The sequence below is a fragment of the Marmota monax genome, unplaced genomic scaffold (assembly GCF_021218885.2).
Source record: "Marmota monax isolate L192 unplaced genomic scaffold, Marmota_monax_Labrador192_F-V1.1 WCK01_AAM20220418_F8-fsc00148, whole genome shotgun sequence".
NCBI lineage: Eukaryota > Metazoa > Chordata > Mammalia > Rodentia > Sciuridae > Marmota > Marmota monax.
The window spans coordinates 1,833,339-1,855,330 of record NW_026693034.1 but is presented as its reverse complement, the minus strand read 5'-3'; the positions used below and the strand labels follow the sequence as shown (position 1 = coordinate 1,855,330).

Genomic DNA, 21,992 nt, shown 5'->3' with positions numbered 1-21,992 from the left:
CATGTGAGGCACTGGATTCTATCTTTAGCACTACATAAAAATATATAAGTACAAGCTACTGTGTCCATCTACAACTAAAAAAAAAACAAAAAAACAAAAAACAATAATATATATACTTGTGTGTGTGTGTGTATATATATATATATATATATATAAAAAGTCACATGTAAAAACATGGTGTATTTGCATCACTATGCTTATACATGGGTTCGAGTATAGAAAGTCAGAAGAAAAAATAGGTAAGATTTCCAGTATTTATATTTCTTAATAAATTACTCTCAAACAACAACAACAACAAAAACACACAAAAAGCACTGGTTTGATCCCTAGCACCATTAAAAAAAGGGGGAAAGTATAAGAATTATAATAAGTCCTTAAGTAGAGAAAAGCAAGGTATAACACTAATGATAGAAACCCAAGACCAAATAGCCTTGCTTCATGCCATTCTTTAAAGGGGTGGACTTCATCTTGGCAAGAAGCAAACAACTGCAGTGCATGACTCAGATTCCATACCACAAAGGATGCTGGAGAACAGCCTCTGGGCATTTCCAGCAAGGGCTGAGGCTGAGAACAGATGGGTACAGAGATACTGGAATTAGCCTCTGGGTCTAGGATGGCTCCCTGCTCTGCTCCCTGCCTCCTAAATACTCAACAATGCCCTGGAGAGGTGGCCAAGGTCTTCCTTTCTCCCCAGGAGTCCCCCCTGACCATGCCAACCTAATTTCTCTAGAATTTGAGTTTTGGAGAAAGGGGAGGGCCCCGGTCAGGTATATAAGATGGTTTGGTCTGAGTCAAAAGGATTTCTTGAAGGAAAGCACATTATCTTTTGTACCCCAAAGCTTTTACCTTCAGCCAGTTGATTTCTGTTGTTTAGCAAACAATAGCTTCTTTTTATAAAATCTCAGATGCATCAAGAACTATCAAAAGGTCTAGAACAACATTTCTAGAATTCTGATTCTTGTCTATGCACCTAAATTGTACCATGTTTACCCTGCCATCCAGTTTTCCAGGTACCCTATTTTTTTGGGGGGGGAACTAGTGATAACTGTACAGAGGCTCTCTTAAAAGTAAAAGAAATCCTGTCCTCTAGGATAGAGGGATGTGTGATAAAATATGTGTAGGAAAACATTAACTACAGAATCTAACAGGGAGTAGATAAGTATTCACTATGATTTTCATAATAAAATGTCACAGAGAAAACTGCTTTCTGAGGTAGAATAATATTCAAGGCTCTCTCTCCTGTGTAATTTAAAGGACAGGTCACCATACTTGCAAAAAAGGTACTCAACAGCAAATTCCACCCCTGGATAGCTGTTGACGAGTCACTTGGAATTCATGAATTCACAGAAAGCAAGGGCAGAGCAGTTACCAAGTCCAGTAATCTCAGAGAGCTTGGGGATGATGCTAGAAACACTTTATTAACCCATCTGCTACCTCTCAACTTGTAAGATCCAAAACAGATTTCACTTACTCCTGCCTCCTTCAAGAAAGAATATATGGCAGTTTCATGGGCAAAAAATTAAAACAGCAGGCAGCACTATTAGGAGGGGAGTCGGTCAGCACTTTCATTTCTTGACCTTATCTTTTGCTGTCCATTCTTAGTTCTCTAAAACCAAGTAAGCTGTCAGTAAGCCACAGGCACTTGTACCAAATCTAAAAGTACTTTCACCCTGAGTTTTTTTGAGCTCCCTAGAGGCTGACACTTATCAATGCCAAAGACACTAACAGATGAAGGCTGAGAACACTGTTAAATAAATTCACAGCATTTTAGTAACTGCTTAAAGAGATGAAAGTCCTGATAAACAGGGCTCGTGTATGTCAAAGTGCTTTCCATTTACTCATTTTATCTTTATCATAGTTCTAATTTACAATGAGAACAGAGAAGCAGAAAAAGTTCAATGACTTCAGTGCTCTTTGACAAGAGGGGTCAAACCCCAAGTCTCCTGATGTGTCAGACTTGGGACCAGAGCCCAATGGCTTGTACCATGGCCACCTTCACTGTGCATCTCCACAGGAGAAGCAAAGTTGCTTTTGCTTTACGCAAAGCAATGCCACACTGCCTGATGCTGCCACGGTGATGCAACAATCTGGGCTGGGCAAGGGGGATGCTTATGGGACACTCTAAAGGCCAAAGCCACAGGCACAGACAGCTCACCTAACCCCATCTGGTCATGCCACCAATGGGGAGAGCTGAAGGGTCATGTTAGTAGAAGACTAAGCCCTAATCATCATCAAAGGGCAAAGATCTCAAGCACAGTTCCCTGGGAAACTTTCAGACAGGCTGATGGCATATTACTCCATTTGGAGTAAATACCGGAATATTAACACGGTCAATATTCTTAAGTTAAAAACCACCCTATTTTTCCATGATCAGTTAAGTGCTTGTAAGTAAACACGAAGCAAAGTACAAACCCAGATATTCTTTTGTTGATGTTAAACTGCTCACAAATGTCAGATGCCAGCACTGTAAGCTGGGGCCCAACAATGCTGTCCAGTCTTCGGCAAAAATCCAACGTCAGCTGTATGGACGCTAGTGAGTAATTTAAAAAATAATATTCAGTGTTACCAACACTTTGTGTTAAACATATCAATATTATTTTTTACCTCCAATATTTAATAGTATTCAAATAAAACTTTACTATCAATTAAATACAAACAAAACATTTAGGAAATAAAACAATCAGATGATCAGATACCTCTCCTCCCCCAAACAAAAGAGAAAGAATTAAAATTAGTTATATTTAAGATAAAAAAGATTCAAAGACAGTCTTACTGTGAAAAGTGGCTTTACATGCACCCTGAGGGGTGGCAATCAGCTGCTGCCCAGGTGGATCTAACATATGACAGCACTCTGTAATGTGCTGCTTGATGCTTTACAAATTCCTACCTCATTTAACCCCCAAGTCCCTCTGAATCAGGCACCACTGCTACCCCCAACACACAAGTCGGCAGGTACAGAGGTATACACAGGTCTATTGTTGACAAGTGGGAAGGGTAAGAAGGGGCCCCTCAAGTAAAAGAGTTCCCACATGGGGAACAGCCCTTAATATAGCCTCTCTGTTGCTTTTTACTGCACATTATTTATTGCTTAAAAACAGAACATAGCAAATTACAAAAAGCTTATGTGGTCAGGCTGAAACCAGACATAGGTGTGCACCTACCATCAATCATAAAGCACACAGCTGCACTCATGGCCTGGAGAAAACAAACCAGAGATTATAAAACAGCACAAAAAGGAGGCTAAATGTAATAACAAAATGCAGCGAGTTTGTTTAAATCTTGATTTGAACAAACCAACTGTAAAAAGATTCTTTTTTGTCGACTGGAGCAATCTGGATACAATGGATATTAAGGAAGGACTGTTTTGTGAGGTGTGACAATGGTCTAGTGGTTATGCTACAGGAGATAGCCTCATCAGTCAGGGATGCAAAGGGAGCTATTTACAAGTGAAGGGGTCTGGCAATATAAATGCTCTAGCAAACAAGACAAATGCAACGCAATGGGACAGATGAGAGATTAGCCTTTTATTGATTAAGCTCTGTGACGGGTACTTGGGGTTTCATCATTCTAGTCTATGTGTACTTGACAGTTTCCATTAATAAAACTTTAAAAAGACTATAAATTGAAGTTATCTTATCTCACTTTATTCCAGCAAATAATTGCACTTATGACATTAGGCAAGTAATAGCAATTTACAGCAACCAAGATAATAAATAACCCAAATGTTTAAAATTAAAATTTATCATAGCAATGCAGTGTTAAAAAAGATCCAGTATGAATAATGACAGTCTTTCAAAACTTTAAACTAATGTTATAAAGAAGAAAGTCTCAAATCAATAACCTAATCATCCACCTTAAGACCCTGGAAAACAGGGCAAACTGAACCTAAAGCAAATATGAAGGAAGATAATAATGATCTGAGCAGAAGTCAATCATACAGGGGGGAGAACAGATAACAAGAGACTATAAATGAAGCCAAACGCTGTTTCTCTGGCATGATCAACAATACTGAAATCTCTTGCTAGACTGGAGATTGAGGGTGGGATGGGGACTCAAATGACAACAATCAGGAATAAAAGCAAACATCACTACTGACTTTACAGGAAAAGAAAGTAGCAAAGGCATCGTATCCCACTAGAAACCATTGCACACCCACAAATGGAAAAACTCAATGCAACTGACAAATTCCTTGAAAGACACAGACTACCAAACTGTCTCCAGAAGAAATAGAAAATCAGACCAGTAACAAGTGAAGAGACCAGTATTTTAACATTTCTCTCAAAGGCAAGCCCTGGTACAGTTGGCTCTATTATGAATTTACCAAACATTAAAGAATTAACACCAACTCTTCAGGAAATCTTCCCAAAAATGAGAGGAGGGAACATTTCCCTACTTATTCTATGAAGACAACATCACCCTGATAGCAAAACCAGACAAAGTTATCATGACATAAGAAAACTACAGGCCACATCCTTCATCACCACAGCCTCTGCAGTATCATCCTGACCTCTGCAGGCTGGAGACGAGGTCAGCCATATGGAGCCAACTGCATCTATGTAGCCAATCCCTGATTCAGACGTGGAGGTACAGGTGAGCTCCTTGGAGGGCATCACTCCACACACTTCACACAACTGTGCCACAGAAGTAGGTGCTGTGCTGCCTGCAGGACTCCACTGGGAGAGGACAACTTGCGCTCACGCCTGTGACTTCTAGCCTTTGCTACATATTCTTCTCTGAGCTGACTTCACATGTTCCCTTACACTGTAACAGACCATGACTGTGAATATAAACACTTTTCTGGGTCCTCTAGTCCTTAGGAACTGCCAAACCTTAAGGCAGTCTTGGGGACTTCTGAACTTTGCAATGAGAAATTGCTGAATTGACCAATGACCATTTTAAGTGGATGAATTTTATGGTATATGAATTATACCTCAATAAAGTTGCTTATAAAAAGATAAGGCTGGGTATGGTGGTACACAGCTATAATTCTAGCTACCCAGGAGCCTAAGGCCAGAGGGCACCAAGTTCAAGGCCAGCCTGGGAAACCTAGTGAGACCCTGACTCAAAATAAAAACTGAAAAGGCTGGGGATGTAGCTCAGTAGTAGAGCACCCCTGAGTTTAATCCCCAGTACAAAAAAAAAAAAAAAAAACAGAAACAAAGATAAGGACTCATGGACCAGCCTGAGAGTTTAAAGGCATTGTGTCTGACATTCAAAGCAGAAGAATTTTAGCTTGACAGACAATGGACCAATTCCTTCCTCTAGCTACTGCTATAAATCATGCCTCATTTTAGGAACACGTCTTTTTGTATGTTTTCTCTGGAACTTCAATTTCCCTGGCACTTTATCACATTTTAGGGACTGGGATTTTTAGCTCAGCAGCAGAGTGCTAGCCTAGCACACATGAGGTACTGGGCTCAATCCTCAGTACTACATAAAAAATATAAATAAATAAATAAAGGTATTGTGTGCATCTACAGCTAAAAAATATAAAATAAAATAAAAACCATTTCACAAACAAAAAATATTTATATTTTAGAGGCCCTGAAAACCAAGAGTGGTTCTTCCTATTGCTCCATTATGGGTACCTCTGAGGTGTTAGATGCTGGCAAACTTAAGAGCTCTGTCATCTTGAGACTTCCCTTTATTACTCTCCTGGATCAGAACCAGTGGTTTGGATTCCAAGGTGCTCCCTGTCCTGGTTTATCCACTTAACTCTGATAAGGGTTGGCTCCATGAAACATTCTGAAAGGATGCAGGGATAAGACCTTTTCTTCTGTGTCACCTGTGATTGATAATTTGGCTTATCCAAAATGTCTACACTGAAAATTATTTTCTCTCAGAACTTTAAATGTAACATTGTAACCCAACATCTGGGCCTAGCTAGAAAACTAATGGTGCTAGTTTTGCAACTGACTAGATTTTCCTTCTGGAAGCTTTCAAAATCTTCTCCTTATATTTCTAACATTGCCCAATGTTGTGTAGGTATGAGTCTTTTCCATTCATTATGGCAGACATTCAGAGAATCTTTAACTCTAGAAAATTATGTTCCTCTTCAGATAGGCATTATCTTATGTGAAATTCCTGAATTAATTCTTTCTTCTCACCTTTCCTTCCATGATTTTCACCAACTGTCCTTTTAATCTATATTCTGGAGCAGGCCAACTTATCTTTACCCTGCTAATGAATGTCACATGTCTAAAATCATATTTTCAGGATTGGGGAATAAAGAGTTTTGCTTAATGGGTACAGAGTTTCAGTTAAAAGTTATGAAGTAGTTCTGGATGGTTGCACAACACTCTGAATACATTTAATACTACTGAATTGTCCACTTAAAAATGGCTGAAACAGCCAGGTGGGGTGGCACATGCCTACCATACTAGCAATAACAAATTCAAGGCCAGTCTGAGCAACTTAGTGAGACTCTGTCTTAAAAAAGGACTGGAGGTAGAGGTGTATAGCTCAGTGGTAGAGCAATCCTGGATTAAGTCCCTCACACACAAAGGCTAAAACAGAAAATTTTATAGTACATATATATTTTACCACAATAAAACAATTTTTTTTTTTTTTTTGAGACAGGGTCTCTTTTGCCTAGGCCAGCTCTGAACGCATGACCCTGCCTCAGTTTCCTGAGTTGCTGAGATTATAGACATGCACATCATTGCCTGGCTTAAAATATTTTTAATTAACCTGAGTTCAATATAACCCGAACTCTTCAATTTTTGTAGGTACAACTTCTCCAATTAGTGGCTACTGATTTTTAAAAGTTCCTGGGTATTCCTAGAATTCTCGTTTTTTTCTTTGGGTGCCTGTAGTTTTATTTTTTCTGTTCATGTTTAAGAATGAAGGAACCAGAAGGCTGCCTATGCATGGAAGTTCCACATGGGGTGAGGACAGAGAAGCAGTTATGCTGGGTAGATGAAGTCACAATGAATGGACCTGATTCTCAGATGCTGAGACCCACACTAACTACTCAAGGTCTCTCTCAATTATTTATTATCTTTTACACAAACCCTCACTCTTCATCCAGGGACAGGTGCTCAGCTGTAGGCCTGTCTGTGTGTAAGAACAGGAAGTGGTGGTGGGGTGGTATGGGGTACTGACTAATTGAGACAACATCTTCCTTATTCCCCTTCTTTCTACACTGAGTTCCCACTGGCACTCAGGTGACTACCTCCGTTCCGAGTTAAGAGTTTCTCTGGGCTCCTGTCTCCTCTCACTCCATGGCTCAGAGCCTTCTCCACTCTCCTCTCAGTCACCACTCTTATATTTCCTTTCCATCTTCTAGTTATGGGATTCTCTTCCTGTTCTCTTGGGGCATCATGTCTAGGTCTTTATGAATTAAAACTAGTTCACTGTAGTTTTGGGGTGGGAAAGAAGATCAATACGTATACTTGGGTCTTCTTCTTTACACCAAAAACTGTCTTTAAATAAAAAGAAAACCAGTGTATAGGTGTGTGCCAGTAGACCCACCTACTCAGGAGGCTGAAGTGGGAAGATTGCTTGAGCCAAGGAATTCAAGACCAGCTTGGGCAACAGGCAAGAAAAACAAAAACAAAACAACAAAAAAAGAAAACTCAACCTAATGTACATATCCTTATAAGAGAGAGTATCCTAACAAAAATACTATCCTTATATAATTAACAAGTCCTCAGCTTTGAGAATCAGAGCAAAAGCAGATTTCATGGAGGTGTGGCCATAGCCAGGGGGCATTTAACTGACAGGTGGCACCACCCTGACAGCCTTTGGTTTGTGAGTACACAGGATTTCAAATGTTTGAGAAGCACCACCTTAGCAAGCTATTCTTTCACTAATAGCAAAATTGTTTAAAAAGAGCTGAAAACACACTAATCCAGAAGAGCACCCATTTTGAGTTTTACAATAATTAGAACTACCAACAATTTTTTCCAAAAAACATTTAAGAGGTTTGCATACGTACTCAAGTACACATGCAAGAAAGATTTACTTTAGTATTAATCTGTAACACTGGAGGGAAAAACAGTTGTTACCTTATAAACAATTAAATGGAGCTCTTCATAAGTGTCATCTGTATTTACAAAAATTTTGGGGAATCTGCATTTTGCTTCTGGATCATTAAGGTTCAAGGGTCCAGTAAGAAATCTTAAAAGTAAGCACAGAGATGACTCAACTCAATGAGGTAAATTATAAACAGGAATATAGAAATACACATCAATATTTTTGCAACTAGATGCTATACGGAAAACATGAAATCAGAATATGATAAAGTTAATAGTTTAAATTAATTGGAAACAAAAGAATTTCCTCTGTTGATTATCACCAGTAAAATAGTACAAAGGTAATTCAGTGTTCATCATTTCCCCTTTACCAGGAAAGCTAATGAAACCCAATATTGTAAATCAAAGAACAAAGGTCCTACCTTCCATAATGTTGAAGATTTCCTGGCATTTCTGCTCTTATTGGAGAATCCCTTCCTGCCAACTGTAAACACATTTAAAGTTCAAAAATGACTGATTAGTTTTTTTTTTTTTTTTTTTACTTTCAAAGCTTTGACAAATAACATTCCCATCTGTTAGCTGGTTCCACTTACTTTGTATCAATTTTCCATATTCCTCCTCACCAAAAAAAAAAAAAAAAAAAAGGGTAGAAGATTATAGACATTCATAAAGAACTGATTTTAACCATGCCTGTCATCATACCGCACCCCAAATTCCACAAACTAATTTAGCTCCTTATTAAAAACAAACAAACAACAAATGAAAAACAACTAAAATTTCCCATGTGGCATAAATTGGGAAATCACACACTACCCTCTGGGGAATGTCCTCTTCCCACTTCCTAGATTGGAAACTGAAGTTTGGAGAATTGCACCAACACAATGAGTGGCAGGGGCAGACATTATGACCAGGCCTGTCCAGTGTCAAAGTCTCTACTTTCAGCCATGACACCATGTCTCTTCTAAGATTTGTATTTGTCACATATCCCTAGTTAATTTTGCTAAAAATATACTATTTCAACACACATAGGAAATGAAACAATCCAAACACAATAGTCATGTTTGTGAAAACTTGATACTTCTGTTAAAAATGCTTGATGCGCTTCTGGTTTATACAAAGCTTTAACACAGAACCTCAGAAGACCCAAAACACCTTATGAGCCCAATGGTGAAAATGTACAGACCAATTCTCATTCATTTAGTTTGCACTGAGAGGCTTCATGTGTCCATGTCACGCTGCCATACTGTGTGCTGTGGCTTCCTATTTTATGTCTCTCTCTTAAGCTGTACAGAGATATCAGTTGTCTATGGTGGCATAGCACTGTGGCCTTAAGGGATGTGCTCACAAGTAGGTGCTTCAGGATTTGGAAGACTTTGAGGTCAAGTCTTTGCTGGGGGACCCTGGATTGCCTCATCTGTGGGATGGGACAGCATACTTAACTCTTGGGACTGCTGTCATGGTATCATAAGATCTTGCAGGCATGTTGGGCATTGGGAACCATGGCTGTGTACAGGAGGTACCCCAGAACCATCAGCTATTGTCCTCAACCCATCTGGAAAGAAGCTAAGACCTGGAGGAGATCCTTCTTAAAAACCTTTCTTTCAATTTCTTATTAAAGAAAATTTTTCTGGTTTCCATAATCAAGCCCTTAAGAGAGAAGGGACATGGAAGAAGGATGGAGAGGGAGAAGAGGGAGAGCCTGCAATCGACGTGGGTCTATGCATGCTCCTGAGCAAAAATGATGACTTTATGGGCTGTGAACACTTTTTGCTTCCAACCTAATTAGAGCAATGAAAGGGTACTTTGGGGAGAACACTGGTATTATTTACTTATTTATAAAAAAAAAATTAGCTGCATATAGACAAAATATCTTTATTTATTCATTTATTTTTTTTAAAACATGGTGCTGAGGATCGAACCCAGTGCCTTACATGTGTGAGGCAAGTGCTCTACCACTGAGCCCCAGCCCCAGCCCCAGCCATAATTTAAAGTTCTATACAGAAAACAGGGAAATTAAGTACCAGAGTGGGAAAGCCAGGCAGGTAACATACCATCTACTCACTATCAGATCTCACATTTGTAGATGGAAGAGACTGTAAGACTGACCAGAGTTGGTCACGGATCCCTGCCATTTCCATGGTTCCCTGGACTTCACCTAAAACCCACTCTTTCCTCTTAAGAACACACTTTTACTATTGCATTTGGATGAAACAAACTGGAGAAAAACTGACACACATGGGTTTCTGTGCTACTAAGTGATACACAATAAGTATCACTGCATCACAAATAAAATAAAACACAGCTAAGAAATGCCCCACACACCATATTACTCAACCCCCTACCCCTGTCCAAAAGTGTATGCATGTGTGTATCTACAGAGCCCAACCATACCTCAGGTTCGATGTGCCTGGGAAACAGAGAGGTGGTGAGGTATTTGTATAAAATTCTCATGTCATCTTGTTCTAATCCACTCCTGAAACATCAGAAAGCACTGTGTTAAGTTTGGATTGGTCTTCTGTTTTTTTTCGATGCTCTTTGATAAAATTTACCTTTCCTTCCTTTTTAAGAAGGTGGCTGCCCTTAACTGGGCAGTTCAGGTGGGGAGTGAGTTAGACATGAGCTGGCACAAGCACTACACCCTAACCTGCTTAAGGCTACTGCAATGCAGTTCTGTAATTTATAGGCATCTGAAATCTCAAGGGATCTGAGTCTCAGGCTGAATTCCAAGTAGGATTATTTAGGGGGCCTTAACAAGCACACTGCTGCATTCTAGCAGCAGGGGTTCCTTAGCTTCCTGGCCTATACAGTAACACCACATTCTGAAAATACTGGCATGCTGTACACAGGGAACTTGATCCTAGGTTGCAGAAATACATCTGGACTTTAATTCTCTGGATCTCAATGTATAAAAAGGAAAAGAAAGAAATAAGCTTTAATTTCAAATGAGGTAGGAATAAGGAGCTGTAGAAAAAGCATTAAGAAACTAGAAGGTCTAAATAGAAGGAATTTTACTTTATGTATGTATATTCTGCCAAAATGCATTCTACTGTCACGTATGACTAAAAATTAAAAAATAAAAAAAAAAATTTTTTTTTTAAAGAAAGAAACTAGAGGGATTCCACCTCTTGGGTCCCCTTCTTCCTCCGGGAGAAGTCTTTTCTGCTGTCCTTTAATAAACTTCTAATTTCTACTCTGACCTTGCCTCGGCGTGCTTCTTTGGTGTTATTCTTCAACATTGGGGAAGCAAGGACTTGTCACCGGTCAACAGCGGTAACATATTGGAGGTCCCAGACCGAGATTCTACACCGAGGTAAGTGCACACACCCCATGTCTGTTTGAGGTGCATCTTTCTCTCTCTTTCTTTCTGGAGGGTAAGGTGGGCACCCGACGGCTACTTAAACACAATTAGTGCAGCCGCCACTCTTCAAGACTCGGGTGAGAGGTTTCCCGGCCTAGGCAGCTCTCAATCACCTGTTCAATACAGAGCAGGCATGTTGGGTTCTGCCAAAGCCGCTTCCAACTTTTCTGTCTGGTCCCAGAGAGCAATTGGCGTGAGTACACAGTGTCCCGAATCCCGATCTGCCTCGGATGTGTGGAGGAGGAGGAAGGAGTTTGGAACAACTGTGGAATTCCGGTCTGGGCTACACTCAGACGTATTCTTAAGGTTCCTTTCTCTTGAGCCCCCTTCCGACAGCCCTCAGGGGTATCTAGGGTGATCGGTAGATGAATGGCACTGAGGGAAAGCCCCAATCACATTTGCCTCTGTATGGGCCATGCAACACTCCCAACCCCGCATCCATTCCTCCTGGATGCTCCCCTTCCTTCGCAGGTCAGAAAAAGAACTATAAAAAGGGGAGACAACATCCCTTCCACAGCTTCCCCCTCTTGGGTCCCCTTCTTCCTCCTGGAGAAGTCTTTTCTGCTGTCCTTTAATAAACTTCTAATTTCTAAAAAAAAAAAAAAAAAAAAAAAAAAAAGAAAAAAGAAAGAAACTAGAAGGTAACAGACTCTGAAAAGATTTTTAGAAAAGGAAAAAACAAAAAACAAAAAAAACTGGACAATGAGGCTGTGAAAGGGGTTTTCCTGGTTCAAGGTAACTGAAAACTCCTGGAAGAAAATCTAACTTTACATGAACCAAGCCTTGGCACCATATTCCAGAGGAGCTCTCTTCTTTTCCCTGTAAGGTCAGAAGTTGAAAATATTCTAGCTTGTCTTGCAAATAAGTGCGGTCCGTTCTTTAAACTGTTCTGCTTTGACATCTTACCTTTCCTTTTCTGCCACTACCACTCTGCTTTCAAGGTTCAATTTTTTTTTTTAAACCATACGATTTATTTATTTTTTTTAAGTCATACATGACAGCAGAATGTATTTTGACATATAATACATACATGGAATGTACATACATCAATCATATTGTCTATTCTGCTACCCTTCCTATCCCCCCTACTCCTCCCCTCCTCTCCCATCCTTTCTCTCTATCCAATCTAATGTGACACACTTTTTTTTTCTTCTCTTTCTCATCACAACATCATATATGTATTCTGTATAACGATGAGGTTCAATTTTTATGAGTCTTGACCACAGATACAGAAGCCCTACACCCTAAGATATGTTTGTTTTATTTTCTTTTCTAAACAGAAAGAGATGTCCTGATATAAAGAAGAAAAGAAGAGGTGGCTCAAAACACTCAATGCTGTCTTATGACAGCACCAACTCTAGAGTCTCACACAGCCACTCAGGTAGACAATTTCTAAATCAAACATGGAAAGTTACCAACTTTTTTCTTTTGTAGAAATAACTGAAATAAGGGAAAAGGAGGAAAACAAAACAATAGGTTCTGGGTGTTACCGTCCTGTTGAGAGGTAGTAAGTGTTACTGGGGAACACGAGTGATGGTAAGAAAAGATAGTACATAAGGAATTAATGTGTGGGCAACTATCTTTTAAGAGCTGCATTTCCAGTAGCATGAGCTAATGGATACATCTGATCATTAGCATCTGAGATGTAGTTGGCCAAAAACAGTACAAAATACATAACTGGATTTTAAACTTAGCACAAAATTGTCAGCTCATTAATTTTAAAATACTGTTTACATACTGATATAATATTTTAGATGTATTAGGCTAAAGAATATATTTTACTAAGATTAATCTCACTAGTCTCTTTCTACTTCAATATGACTACTAGAAAATGTAAAGTTTACATGTGACCTGCATCATATTCAGTACTGTCCTCGATCAGAGGACACTTGGGTAGAAAACAAACTATAGGAGGAAAGGGACGACAGCAGTGTGAATCGCTAACTGTATGCACTGTGCTCAGGGATTTCTTTTTATTATTTTACTTAAGATCTGCTAGACCCGCCACACTTCAGTGTTGGTTTTAGGAAATCGAGAGAGAAGACTGAGTGAGGCTGCAGCCAGCTGTGCAAAGCAACAGAATCCCAAGGGAGTGCTTCCTCAGTGCCTGCGGAAAGGCCCTCCTCCTCACAAGGTACCATGCATGGTGAGCTTTCCCCAGTATCTGCCTCCTGTGCCCTGGCCCTCTCCCCTACAGAAATAATACATCATAATATAGTTAACTAAGTGAAAAATTTCTTACAACTGCATGTGAATCTTCAAGGACTTCAAAACAAAAAGTTTACAATGAACAGAAGAGCCCCTTCTAAAGCACAAATAATATGTGAAACAAATGAAACCCTACACTGACAGGCCCAAATAATCCCCGTCCCATCAATGATTCAGATCAAATAGGAAAACAGCCCACTCAAACTCAGAGGATGTTCTTCAAGTCTCTCAAATAATTACTTAATGTAATGATTTTTTTTTCTTAAAAAACATAACACCTAAGATGGATGTAGTGTTGTGCCTGTGGTCCCAGCTACTCAGGAGACTGAGGGAGCAGGGTGCCTTGAACACAAAATCTGAGGCCAGCCTGGGTAAGAGAAGCAAGGCCCTATCTTAAAAAAACACAAAAACCCCAAAAATGTTTCTTTAGCTTAAATCTCAACTGATTCACTTGTGTGCCAATGTGACACTATTACTTGTTCAAAACTGATTATTATTCTTATTTTGTGGGTAACTTTGTGCCAATTCAACTTCAGTGCTAAAGGGACTTCCACATGTATCCCCCGTGCCTTGTCTTTGATGGAAATATCAAGCTATTGAGAACTTCTTTTTGCAGAAGCACTACCAAGAATGAGGTGGCTATCATTAAATGCAGAATCTTTCCTCTTAGTTTATTCTAAAATATTGATTGTGCTACTATTAAAATATTGCATATAAAATAATCTACCAGGAGCAAAGAATATGGTCAACTTTGAGTAACTTAGAAATATCTAGGGCTGGGGTTGTAGCACTTGCCTAGCACATGTGAGGCACTGGGTTTGATCCTCAGCACCACATAAAAGTAAACAAATAAAATAAAGGTATTGTGACCATCTATAATTAAAAAATACTTAAAAATAAATATCTAAGACATTTACTCATAAATTTGCTAATTCCTCAGAAGTAAATCAATGAACTAAAAAGAAAATTTTCTCTAAAAATTGGCCAAAATCTGAATAAGAAAATAAACTAACCCCTCCCATCCAACAACAATAAATATCTAACCCAGGCAATGCCTGCTACAAAAACCAAACCCATTCATTAAATGCGTCATCCAAACAGAACCTGAGTTTTTTTTTTTTTACTCATTACTTGCTTTGAACTGACCATCAAGATTTACTGAGCACCTACTGTGTGTCATGCCACAGTCATGTGCTACAGATACACAAGTTAAAAAAAATACAGGAAGTAATAAGAGTAAATACATACTCTGCTTCTGAGGCATAAATTCTTTCTTGGTATTTAAATATACCAGCTATTTTCACTCCTTGTTGTTACCTCCTGGGAGCAACTTTTCCCTGCCCGCATACTGGATGGACCACAGAGCTGGTGCTGTTTGACTCCAGGGGATGCCCTTCACAATCTGATGATGCCAAGAGGATCCCTTGAAGCCAGGCAACAGGTAGCTGTGGGAATCCAGGCTTCCAGAGCCCAATCCTGCTGGTTGCTCTGGATCCAGGGTCTCCTAGAACAAGTTGGCTCTGGGCCTTTCCCTTCCTCACTCACAGGGTTTGCACCTGTTATCAGGGCTTGTGAGCTACGAGATCAGAATCTGAGCTACTGTCTTCTGACAGTACAGAGGTGGCCCTGGACCACTGCCTCTATATCTCCTACTACCAAGGATGGCTGTTAACCCTCCCAGCACCTCTAATTTTCACCTGTGGAGGGGCCACTCCCTCCACAGAACTGCTGCTGTAGAAGCACAACTATCTTTCTACCTTGTAAGTTTTATTTTGCTAACACAGCATTAGCATCACAGAAAGTAACTAGAGCAGCGTCAGTTAACACAGCATAAAGTTGCCTGATAAGCAATTTGTTAAATTGAAAAGTGGATAGATTTTCATCTGGAGGCAGAAGACAAGTCCACAGGGAAATCCACTAAACCATTACTTTATGGACTCAAATTTCTGTAGATTATCCTGTTTCTCTTCTGAAAATAGATACAGAATTCTGACAGGACAGGGAATGGGCTTCTGGACAACTTAGTACCACCTTTTCTATTAGTTGAATTCAGTTTCTCATGTTAAAATACAACCACTCCCCTAATTTAAAAATGTGGGTTACAGTAAACGCAAACATAAAAATTGAGGGCCCCAGAGGAGCTACTAGAGGAATACTGGTCAGATGCTCCCTAATGGGTTATCAGGGGCAAATCTCAGCCAGACTGGTACACAGGTGACAGGCAGGGCTGCCATACTACTCTTTGGGGTATATCCATCCCACAGTCACAAGCTCATTCACGTGGGTTCCCCAGAAATTAGTCTTAAATGATAACATTTAATATTACTTTTTCTTCTTGAACACTGACATTTCCTTCAACAAAATGGTGTTTTTGTTCCCACTACAGGATACAAACATAGCTGGGATGACAATGGGTGATCTCCTAGTTTATGGTCATCTTGGATTTTTTTTTCTTTTTTTGGAGGCGGGAGGTACTGGGGATTGAACACAAGGGCACTCAATCACTAAGCCACATCCCCAGCCATATTTTGTATTTTATTTGGAGACAGGGTCTCATTGAGTTGCTTAGCACCTCGATTTTGCTGAGGCTGGCTTTGAACTCATGATCCTCCTGCCTCAGTCTCCTGAGCCACTGGGATTACTGATGTGCGCCGCCCTGTCCAGCTATCTTGGATATTTTAAAGAATCAGCTTCTTTACAAGAAAGCATGAAAAATGATGCATTTCACATTTACTTTATCATTGCTTTGAAGTTGGGGATATTTTCTCTACCTAGTATCGAGTCAGTTCTAAACTCCCCCACTTGGTAATTTTATTACAATCTTAGTTTTGTTTTAAATAATTCCTGTTTACTATGACATCCTCTATAAGGAAGCTCTCTATCCATTCCCCTGCTGTTGGTTCCTGCTTGACAACCTGCTACTGATTTAGTCACAGCTGTGTTTATTACTCTGACTTCCTCCTCTCACATGCCAAGTCTTAAGTTATACCTACCAGATGAGCTGATCATTATAGAGAAACGCAGTGTATTTAACTATGTTCAGGGTTTCCTCCATTCTGTTAATAAAGGACTGGATTTTCAAATAAGTCATTTTATCCAATGGGAAGAAGCTGATTCCACCAAATATGTCAAGTAGGTCACATGACTGTAAATGTAGCGTTTGCAAATACTGTGGGAAAAAATAAGGTATAAAACAATAGTACATTTAATGTAGTACTCTCTGACAACTGAAACTAATAATCTTATGTTACATGAACATTTATGGTATAGTTACATATTGACAAAGTATAATTTCAAGAACAACAAATAGGTAGAATTGAAATCAGTAGCAATTTTAAAATATTGACCCTAACTAGTTACTATTTTATCCCTTTAAAATATTTAAATTCTCATATTAGTGCTCCTCAGATTAAGTCATTACTCATTAGGATATTAATATACCACGGATGGACAGTGACACTTTGAAGGATGTCCCATCAACCAGAGTAGTAAGGACAAAAACAGGAAGCAGGAGACAGTATGAGAATGATTATTATGGTCATTAAAGAGAAGAAATAAAGAAAAGTAATTCATAAAAACAAAACAAAACAAAAACCCACAAAAAAGTATCAAAAATGTCTGAGACAGAGTAAAAAAGTATAAGAGGTATTATAGGGAGAAAATACAGAATTATTCCTTTCCATAAAACTGGATTTGACAGAAGTAGGGGTGAGATTTGCAAAATGCAATGTGTGGGCTGGGATGTGGCTCAAGTGGTAGCGCGCTCGCCCGGCATATGTGCGGCCTGGGTTCGATCCTCAGTACCACATACAAAGATGTTGTGTCCGCCGAAAACTAAAAAATAAATATTAAAAAATTCTCTCTCTCTTTAAAAAAAAAAATGCAATGTGCAATGAAAGAGAATGCCAATTATTTAGGGCCATTCTCATTTGGGACAAGTTATACTAAAAACCACTAATATGATAAGAGTCTGTATCATAGTCACAAATTTTTTCCTTGAGCCAATATATATTATGCCTTTTTAAGGAACAGAACCAATCCATAACATGCAACTCTAGTAACTGCTTACCTTTTGCTAATTGACCAAACTACCACATACTATGACTGCTTTTGAGTAAGTCTGCACAGATGGATGCAGGTAGAACAAGGGCAAAGCCCAAAGGTGTGTCCCAGATGCTTCCAGGAGCCCTGAACAGGGACAGGATGCTCTACTCCAGTGTGGGCCTGAGGAGTCCCTCACTGCTCTGGTTTTGCCACAGTACCTCTAAAGCTCTTTGACACCTTCAAGTTCCAGGGTTTTTATAAAAACAAAACGAAAAACTTGTTTGCATCTATGTTTCTTTTTGGTACTGGTGATTGAACCCAGAGATCTCTATCATTAATCTATATTCCTAACCCTCTTTATTTTGAAACAAGGTCTCACTAAGTTGCCGAGGCTGGTCTCAAACCTGTAATCATCCTAACTCAACCTCTCGAACTCTCTGAACTGTCTGAATACTACTAAAATTATAAATAAAATTTGAAATACTTACCCGATGGAAGAATTTCTCTAATCTTTCTTTTAGGAGCTTGACACCTCCATCTTCCATGGCTTTCAAAAATGTCCCATTAAAAAGCTAAAAATAGTGTAAGACATTGCGGAAAAAAAAAAAATCAATTTCCAATGCCCATCAGTTTCCCAATGCAACAAGTTCTTCTTTTCCTTTTAATTAATTCAGTTCATTAATCCCCTCATACTTCCTTATAAACAGAAAACATTCACAGGAGAAAGCTTGAGTTATTAATTACAATAAATACACCATTAAGTGATACTGTCATTTTTATGAAACCACTTAATTGTTCTAGAAGTTTTCTTTTTTTTTTCTTTTTTGAGATAGGATCTCATTATGATATCAGGCTAGTCTCCAACTCCTGGGCTCAAGTTTCAATTTACATAAATAACATCACCAAGATTTTTAAATTATCAAAATATCTGCAGTTTTTATGTTACTTGAGAAGATGGACTCATTTGTTCCCTAATGAGGATTTAGTTCTACAGGACTAGAACAAAGAAGGGGGTTTAATGCTAAATGGAATAAATGTCTGCATAAACCTTACCACCTATTTCTTTTCTTTTTTTTTTTTTTTTAAATATTTATTTTTTCAGTTTTCGGAGGACACAACATCTTTGTTTGTATGTGGTGCTGAGGATTGAACCCGGGCCGCAAGCATGCCAGGCAAGCGCGCTACCACTTGAGCCACATTACCCCCCAGCCCCCTTACCACCTATTTCAAAGGCCATATTATTTTATCCCCCAAAACAGCTACACAGCCATTTTGTAGCACCTAAGAATTCTTTTTAAACAATCCCCAAGCTTGTAACAGGATGAACTGGACAGACTCTCAATTCAAAAAGAAGTCACACTTACCTTGTACATGCTATAGCACTGTTGTAGCACTGAACTATAGACCTTGTCCTACAAACAAGAAAACAAAACAAATCTCAATTCACGGGAAAAAAACTGTCTTTTGTGCATAGCAAAGGTGGAGTAACTCTTGGCAAAACAGTTTAATAATTATAAACTAGGTCCTATAATACTTGTGTGTTGAAAATTCAAATTTACCAACCAGTAAGTCTAATTGTAGAAAGGCTTCACATACAGATGATCATTAGAAAATTATTAGTGATACAGGATGCATATATGTTTTTAAAAGACTGTACTAATATACACACTAAACACGAAACTTTTCTATGTACCTTGAGAAACTTTGGTAATTTCAATATAAGTTTAAACATAAGTCATTCAACATATTCAATAATAAATTTTTTCCTAAAAAATATGAAATAAAAAAAATGACACATTACCAAAAGCTCTTCCTCTTGGTATTCAACAATTGGTTTTCCATCTTTACTTTGTTTTTCAATTATAGGATTCCGAACAACCTACAATGTTTGATAAACTGAAATTATACAATGAATTGATTATGTATGTTTTAAATTCTGCCTTACTTTTAAAAATTTAGGGCTGGGGATGTAGGTTAGTGGGAGAGCATTTGCCTAGCATATCAAAACCCCGGGTTAATTCCCAGCACCACAGAAAAAAATAATTTACACCCGTCACACCCCCAGAAACATAATTTCTTAAAACCGCCCCAAGAACAAACACACTGAACAGAAATTTGGCTTTAAAATGTCAACCAATTTTACTGAAATCTTACTTTGATGCAATAGTGAGATAACATTCCTAAATTCCTAATGGTAAAGAATACCCATACCATACTACTTCAGAAAAAAATACTTATGTATAGGGGTTGGGGGTTGTGGCTCAGTGGTAGAGTGCTTGCTTAGTACGCATGAGGCACTAGGTTCGATTCTCAACACCAAATATAAAATAAATAAAATAAAGGTCCATCAGCAACTTAAATTTTTTTTTGATTTAAAAAAAAAAAAGATGCTTATGTATAAATACCATGACCATCCAGAAATTTTCTTCTGGTTCATTGAAGAACTGTCTATTCTTCTGTGTATGTAAAGATTTTGCAGGTTTTGACGGACTAAAGGTCCTAAAAAAGTTAAAATAACATGTTGGAAAAACTCTCCACCATAAGTTTTAAGAATTCATTGAGCTCTACAAAGGCACATTTAAAGGCATTACCTTGTAAATTGTACAATAGCTTCGCATAACCCAACATTTCTAATTTTTTCATTCTTTTCTACTTCATTTGGATGATAAAACAAAATTTTATTTTCCTCCTAAAATATGAAGAAACAGAAGCACAACATCAACATAGGCTTTTCTTCATCTTAGCTGTTGAAAGTGCTAAGTTTAACAACGACCTCTCCTATAATAGCTCTAAGGACAAAACCAAAGACACTTTTTGGAAAAACAGAAATTATCTCATCATCATTGTGTAAATACCGACCATTCGTCTGAAATTTTCGGCCACTGCGATATTCACTAAAACGTTTCATCTCAAGCAGTCCTAGATAACTGCAATGACTTCTGGATTTCTTTCCGTGGGATGAGTTGTAACACCAGCGCTTATAAAAAGCAAGTGTGTGCGCACGTGCCCAGGAACACAGCTCTCAAACATTAAATCCAGCTGGTTCCACGGCATTTGGACTGACAGCTTTAACAAGGACTGTGATTTGCTGACCACAAAACAAAGCTCTGGACATCTTTTGAGGAAACCAGCATCCTCACCTAAGAACAAACAAAAGCTCCTGGCGTCTTATTTACTTTTGATTAAAAAAAAAAAAAAAAAAAAAAAAAAAACTTCCCGAGGGTCCTCCAAGCTTGCAATCTCTTAAAGCTACTGCCCACCACTCGGGTTCCACAGTTCTTCTCGGATACTTCCAATAATAAAGACAGTTCCCCATAACTGATGCAAAGCGAAAAGAAGACAACCTGCGTGGAGTGGTTAACCTGGCGGACCTTCATTCAGCAGCCAGACCTCGACCCGGCAACGCAGCCGACCCTGCCTCCGCTGTCAGCTCCCCGCCGCACACTTGGCGCACAGCAGGCACAGCCAGTGCAGTTCGAGGACCGCAGAACCACGGGGGCCGCCTCCCGGGCACACCCCGTGGCTCCAGGGTACCGACGCCGGCCGGCCGGCCGCCCTTCCGCCCCCGAGGCCTCCTCAGCCACCGGCGGACGCCGGCGCGCAGTCCCTCCGCGTACCTCTCCCTCGCGCGGCCCGAAGCGCGGATTGTAAATGAAGAAACTCAGCAGCGCCGGCGGGAACTGCTTCTCTTGGGCCGCCCAAGCCCCGGCCCCAGCCCCGGCCGCTGCTGCTGCCATCCCGGCCCGGCCCCCACCTCTGGAGCCTCCCACGGCCCGCCCAGAGACGACAGTGGCCTCGAGGCAACTACACTTCCGCCTCACTCGCCACAGCCCCGGAAGCGGTTACTGCCGGCCCGGAAAAAGAACTTGCCACGCAGTGTCCCCTCTGGCACGTCCGGGTGGATCCTGTTCCCCTGTGTTTCCTGGACTGAGGTGTTTCTAATGCCTTTTAAGGGACTTCTGGATCTCCCCGCTCGTTGGAGTAGGCGTCTTAACTCCAGTTTCTCCTGCTCAGTGTGAGCCGCAAAGGCGAGAATAGATGTGGTGTTCGCCGGAATGCCCATTTCTGGGCCTTGGCGCGCCTGGGATTCCCGTGCCTGGAGTCGTGTGGTTTGTGACAGCTGGAGGGCTCGTTAGGTCCGACATTTGGAATTCAAGCCCTTAGCAGACCGGTTGGCCAAACCCAGATCTGTCACAGATGAAGTTTGGAAACAAGGCCTCTCTTACCCAGCCCTCAGGGTAGTCCTTCACGTCTCGGGAGGTGAAGCGTTGGGGTTTGTTCAAGAGACAGATCTGGGTACACATCCTAGCTCTGCCATTCACTTAGTGTGGGACCCTGAACCCATTACCCAGCCTCTCCAGGTCTCTCTTATGTGTAAAATGACTAACAGTTGATTCCTGCCTACT

General features: G+C 39.8%; 1 protein-coding gene across 1 annotated transcript in view; it reads right to left on the bottom strand.

Annotated features, from left to right (window-relative positions):
- Nucleotides 1-21,371, bottom strand: part of Ccz1 (CCZ1 homolog, vacuolar protein trafficking and biogenesis associated) — a 28,050-nt gene extending 6,679 nt beyond the window's left edge. The window contains exons 1-12 of the mRNA XM_046453746.2: nt 21,204-21,371; nt 20,178-20,275; nt 19,992-20,085; nt 19,388-19,465; nt 18,951-18,998; nt 18,075-18,158; nt 16,536-16,711; nt 10,368-10,449; nt 8,399-8,460; nt 8,010-8,121; nt 3,162-3,195; nt 2,413-2,530 (exon numbers count right to left, since the gene is read on the bottom strand). Of these exons, the coding sequence (XP_046309702.1) occupies nt 2,413-2,530; nt 3,162-3,195; nt 8,010-8,121; nt 8,399-8,460; nt 10,368-10,449; nt 16,536-16,711; nt 18,075-18,158; nt 18,951-18,998; nt 19,388-19,465; nt 19,992-20,085; nt 20,178-20,275; nt 21,204-21,323 (1,106 nt within the window). The 5' untranslated portion in view covers nt 21,324-21,371. The remainder of the gene's footprint in view (nt 1-2,412; nt 2,531-3,161; nt 3,196-8,009; nt 8,122-8,398; nt 8,461-10,367; nt 10,450-16,535; nt 16,712-18,074; nt 18,159-18,950; nt 18,999-19,387; nt 19,466-19,991; nt 20,086-20,177; nt 20,276-21,203) is intronic.
- Between the last annotated feature and the right edge of the window lie 621 nt (nt 21,372-21,992).